Source organism: Tauraco erythrolophus, chromosome 4 (assembly GCF_009769465.1).
Source record: "Tauraco erythrolophus isolate bTauEry1 chromosome 4, bTauEry1.pri, whole genome shotgun sequence".
Classification (NCBI taxonomy): domain Eukaryota; kingdom Metazoa; phylum Chordata; class Aves; order Musophagiformes; family Musophagidae; genus Tauraco; species Tauraco erythrolophus.
This window is the reverse complement of record NC_141468.1, coordinates 60,055,956-60,061,955: the sequence shown is the minus strand read 5'-3', so window position 1 is coordinate 60,061,955 and position 6,000 is coordinate 60,055,956. Positions and strand designations below refer to the sequence as shown.

General features: G+C 53.1%; 1 protein-coding gene across 1 annotated transcript; it reads right to left on the bottom strand.

The window, feature by feature from the left end:
- Nucleotides 1–853: 853 nt before the first annotated feature.
- Nucleotides 854–3,474, bottom strand: KCNJ4 (potassium inwardly rectifying channel subfamily J member 4). The gene is given in 3 exon segments (XM_009989432.2): nt 854–2,094; nt 2,097–2,182; nt 3,437–3,474. Coding segments are annotated over 3 exon segments (1,365 nt in total).
- Nucleotides 3,475–6,000: the final 2,526 nt, after the last annotated feature.

Genomic DNA, 6,000 nt, shown 5'->3' with positions numbered 1-6,000 from the left:
AGGTCACTTGTCTGTCACCCCAGCCACACTGTGCCAGGGAGCAGTCTGAGTGCGCAAGCACAGGGCCCTGCCTCCTCTGCCAGCCATCTTGGGAGAGGAGCAGTACGTGTTTTTCAAGAAGACTGGGAGAACTGGGTCTGAGTCTGTGGAGCCGAGCTGCTTCTGGAGGTGACAGATGCCAAAAGTCAAGGAGAGTGCAGAGTAGGCTACGCAGAGCGTCCTTGTCTCCTAGCTTGGCATTTGCAGTGGAAGAATATGGATTTCAGTTCTCGTTCCGGTTTATATACACAGAAAGAGTCATGTGCAACAAGCAATAAACATGCAAGTAAACCCCTCCCTTGAGAATCCTTCCCCGCTCCCTCCAGGAGTCCTAAACTTTCCCATCCATCCTCATCTGGTCAGTGGTTAGATACCGCTCCTCCCCTAGTAATAGTCATGACTCTTGACAGCCATGGGGCTTACCCACATCGAGATGAAACAGAAAGTCTGCTGTTTCCTCAGCAGCAGAAACACTTGCTGCAGGTCCTGGTCTGTCCTTGAGGGCACAGACTCCTGTCACCTCTCCAGAGATGAGAAAACGGGTGTGCTGCTGTCCTGTCTCTGGGCGGGAAAGGGATCCTAGCACAAGCTGCACGCACTGGAAGAGTAGTGTATCCTCACTCCTCTTCCAGGCATTATGACTCCATGGGAAAGGGAATATATCAGAGCAGCTCCAGGGCTTGATGTACTAAAGGTCTGAGAGGCAGTCACGGGAGGCATTTTTTGGTGGACAAGGGACTTATCCAGCTACGTACGGGTGCAGAATGGAGGAGGAGATGGTGGGTGACGGGTGTGGATGGGGAGGCTGGAGGAGTTAGATGGCAGATTCCCTGCGGTATGACATTGTATCTAGGGGCAGAGTTGCCTGGAGCCGCTCCAGGTCCAGGTGGCTTCCAAAATCCATCATCTGGATGACACCTCCCTCTTCTTTAGTACTGCCTCCTAACACCACACCCACTTCGTCATCGTCTTCATCTTCGTCTTGACTGACAAGAGCCAGCTCGTTCTCGTAGCAGAAGGCACTGGGAGGTGGGGGAGAAGGTAGGATAGTCATCTTGCTTTCTTGCAGCTCCCGGGCTGAGCAGCAAGGCGTGCCAGCTACCTCGTAGGTCTTGTGAAAGCGCGAATAATCCACTTTGTAGTGGTTCTTCTCCTCAAACACAACTGGTTCAAAACGGTGACCCCAAAGGATTTCACTAGCGAGGTAAGAGCTTCGTGCCTGTGTGGTCATGGCTGTGGCTTCCACCATCCCCTCCAGGATAACAACAATCTCAAAGTTCTCTGTCTCCAGCTCTTCCTTGCCAATCCCATAGAGCGGGCTCTCCTCATCAATCTCATGAACGATGATAATGGGTGAGACCAAAAATATACGATCGAGGCCCACATCATAGCCCACATTGAGGTCCCGCTGGTCCAGGGGGAGGTATTCCCCTTCCTCTGTCATGTAGGGTTTGATGAGCTGGGCTCGGACATGGGCCTCCACAATGTGGCTCCTCCTCAGGTTACCCACTCGCCACATAAGGCACAGTTTGCCATCTCGCACAGAGATGACCGCATGGTGACTGAAGAGGAGTGTTTGGGCCCGCTTCTTGGGCCTCGCCATCTTGGCCATAATGGTGCCAATCATGAAGGAGTCAATAACGCAGCCCACGATGGACTGGACCACAACTGCCATAATGGCCAGTGGGCACTCCTCAGTCACGCAGCGGAAGCCATACCCAATGGTTGTCTGTGTCTCCACTGAGAAAAGAAAAGCCCCTAGGAAGCTGTTCACATGCATGATGCAAGGCTTGAAGAGAGAGGGACCGCCTCCCACTGCCGGTGCATTGAGGTCGCCGTGGAAGAAAGCGATGCACCAGAAGAGGAAGCCGAAGAAGAGCCAGGAGACCAGGAAGGCGGCGGAGAAGATCATAAGCATGTACCGCCAGCGCGTGTCCACACAGGTGGTGAAGATGTCGGCCATGTAGCGCTGAGACTTGTTGCTCAGGTTGGCAAAGTAGACGTTGCACTGGCCGTTCTTCTTCACAAAGCGGTTGCGGTGCTTCCGCCGGGGGCATGGCCCTTCCCATTCCGGCTGTGTCCGTTCATGCTGCCCAGTGCAGAGACTTTGTGTCCATCCTCTTCGGTCGAGACGATGCTGTACCTGGAAGAGAAGAAACAAGCATTTCCAGCAGAAATATATGAAGAACAACAGCAACCACCAAGACAGCGAGGTGGGAGACACGTGGGTGGCTCACAGGACGACGATACCGCAGTGTTGAATATTGAAACAGCACATTTCTCTGGTTATTGCACCACGGTGCCACCGGTGCCACCCTGAACAAATTGGTGGAGCTCAGCTGCAATATTTGCCGAGTCTTGCTGCCAAGAGGTTGTATCTAGCAAAGTCCTGACAGGGCAGCAAAGCAGGAGAAGCTTGGATTGCTACGCTTCCTTCCAGCCTTCGTGGAGAGGAGGGACCTAAGGCTTTGAAACCTGATGGCAGCTGGGACAGCTGGGAAGCCTGGGAGCAAGCACCTGCGGTCTGGCCAGATTTTGGCCCTGGCGTTATATAAGTTTCTATTTTCTCCTCTGCTCTCCGCACTGATTTCGTGGTGCATCGGTGACAATGTTTATAAGCTTCCTGTGTTCAGGACAATTCTGTTGCCACAGCAACATGTGTGGCTCCCAGCATCTCGCATCCGAAGCCAAAGGTGTAATTTGGAGATCAACAGTCGAAGTGCTGGCAGATTTCCCTGGGAGAAGCTTCACACACACTTTCTCAGAGACGTTTGCCCCTCCGGCTCTCCTCCCTCACAGGTGACACTGCTGCTGACCCTCATGTGCTGCTGGGGCTACAGTTGCAGGTACTCCTTAAGGACATGATGGCGGAAGATGCTCTGACCGTTGAGGAAATCAAATGAGTGCACAGACCCATCAAGACCACTTTGCCCTCATGACCACTGAACCTTGACTTCCTAGGACCTGTTGGGCTGGCAGTGCCTCCTTCCTACCCCATAGTGTTGACATCTCAGCTGGAGCCCTCCAGCAAGGGCTCCTCATCCTCCTCTCATGGGAAGAGGGAGCAGGGGAAGCACATGTGGCTGGAGTTGTGACTCCTGGGGACTCCTGGCGACAGGGGACTTATGCAGCACTGTTTGAATCTGTCATTTCTGGTCCAGCACCATGCAGTGCTTTGCTTCTCATCTGTAGCACTCCTCCTCTAAGCACTGCCCCATGTATGGTGCGTGTTGGATTGGAGAAGGAGAGAGAAGTCATACCTTGGAGCAGTAAAGCCCCTGGGAGATAATTTGGGAAGAATATAACAAAACGCAAGCTGAAGGTAAGGCCAGATGAGTAGGACCAGGCCACCCTGGGCAGCAGCAGTCCTTGAGAAGAGGGGAAGGAAGTTACTCACCGGTTGACTCGGATGCTGCCCATGGCTCTCTGTATCATCAGGTGTCAGGGGGCCGTGGGAGCTGGGAGGGCGCAGGATCTCATGCAGCAGCACTCACATGGGACCGGGTGGCTCTGGGTTTCACCTCCGGTGAGCTGGGGCCCATGCTGCCATTGTGATTGCTCCTGGGCATGTGCCTTACAGAGAAGGATGAAGCAAAACCCAGTCAGAGCCTCCCTTGACAGCACCTGTCCCAGTCCCAGAGCAGGGGACACAGGGCTCCCAGCCTTTTGCTCAGGAGGAGTCTGGAGATGTCCGCAGGGAACCATGCCGCAGCTTGGCTCGCGCAGGTGGGGAGCTGATGGACGCAGCCCAGGGTTGTCTGGCTCTCAGCCCCTGCACTCCCTGGTATCTACTGCCAGGAAAGGTGCAGGGCTGGCTGGTCACCGCTCTCCAGATCAAGGGCACAACAGTTGAGCAGCTTGCAGGGCCCCTGCCCTGAGCCACTATATTAATATCATAGCTTACACTAGGACGAGAGCTCAGCCAGGCTAAATACCCCGCACACAAGGACTAACAAAGCACGGATGTGCACGGCAGCCCCCAGCAGCCCAGTCTGACCGAGTGGGGATTTATTTCCAGGGGATACAGAACATCCACCCTGTTTCAAAGAGGAGAAGAAAAGCAATGGGTAGAGCCAAAAAGGAGAATTGATGGAAAGGAAGGGCTGAGGGGTAGCTGAGGAGAAGCCAGTTAGAGCAAACAGACCTTGCGACGTGCCCTGTGTACAGCATCCAAGGAGCGGCTCAGCAGCAGAGCCCTGGGGAGGATGTCCTGGAGATGTTATGTCCCGACCTGGTCCTCCCTGAACTGAAAAATGTGGAAATTGAAGACTCAAGAGCCGACCTATCCGCCTGCCCAGAGCTGCTGGGAAGTGAAATGCAGTGAGGGGGTAATGACTCACAGATTAGGAAGGGCTTTGTACACCCATGCTAATCCCGCACTGCAACCTTTGGATTACAGCAGCCAGCGCGGAGCACAGGACACAGACATAGCCAGCAAGTTCGCTTCCTCCCAGCCTCACCGGTGAGCAACAAGTGGTTGCCATATCTGGGAAAAGTCCAAGGATTTCTGGGCCAAATTGAAGGTTCAGAGCTGTTCTTGCAAGTGCTCATGCACAGACAGAAGAGAGGAACAGCAAGTGATATTGTCAGGGACAGAAAAACTGGTGAGAACCATTCTTGTCTCATCATCAGTGCTGCAGAACAGGGCTTCATGTGACTAAGGGTGACCACTAGCTTTCTCCAGTTAGGAGCATAGACTAGAAAGTACCAAGTAAGGATGTCCAGGCACCACCTCTGATGTGCAAGGCTGCCATTGTCATGTCTGGGATGAAGATTAACCAGCAGTCTTTCCTCCAGAGACCGAGGTTTCTGAGGTAGTTTAAGCCCTGTGGCAACACAAACATGTTGTTCAGGCCAGGGGTATTATGAGACCAGGAGAAGACAGCAACCTCGTGGTCCACGTCTCACGGTATGGAGGTAGAGGCAGAAGTGCTGCCCCAAAAGTCCCATCCGGAATAAGCACTTTGGCAGTGAACTCTGTCAGCACTCACCCCCTCACCACTCTACAGCACCCAAGCCTTTAAGGAAGGTTGGTTTGGCCAGATATGGGAAATTTTATTGTGCAGCTGGACAAACCTACAACAGAAACTGGGGTCAGTAACTCAAATTCACCAGAAATGTTGAGGGATGACCAGGTGGTGAAGAAACGTCATTTCATGTCCACAGATGGTCTGACTAGGATAAAACTAAGATGTATCTTCAGTGATTACATGGTGAGTTTGGACTGCAGAGTGCCACAAGTCTTTAGGAGGTGACAAGGGTGGGCAATTTAGGTATACCTCTCTATGTCAGCTCCAGCCAGGAGGGGAAGGACATCCTCTCCAACCAGTGTGTTCCTTAGCCAGCCTGGATAAGCCAAGCTCATCCTTAGCCAGCACTGACACTGATACTGAAGGAAAGGCACTGCCACAGCTCACCTATGGAGACTTCACAACTTCCTAAAGGTTTCTGACCACTACCACCACTCCCCCTTTCCCCACAGGTGCACAATTTCTAGAGACTTCGGATTTCTGGCACAGGGGGTGGTCAACTCCAAAAGAAGAGGAAGGAAGACCTAAGGAGCTTCTGCCCACTGGAACCATATCTAGCAGCACCCAGATCTCTGCTCTCACCTTCCCCAGCTCACTGAAAAGGGGCACAGGAAGCAGATGACATGCAAGTACCGCAAGGGCTGTGTTCATCTCTGATTCTGGCTGGAACAGCTAAGGGAAAGGATGGGCATCTCATGCTGCTGTGCTTCCTCCTGGCTCCTGCACACAGGAGGCTCAAGTCAGCCAGAGCTGTGGCACAGTCTCTTGGGCAGAGCTCACCACGGCTGGACCTTGCAGCTCAGAGCCTGGGAAGCGTTTGCTGCTGGCTCCACGGTGCCAAGAACAGAGCAGCAGCAGCTAAAATTACATCACTACCTGCAATTGTACTTAATCGCAAGGAAAGTGTTTCTGTGAAGAATAAAGGCTAACA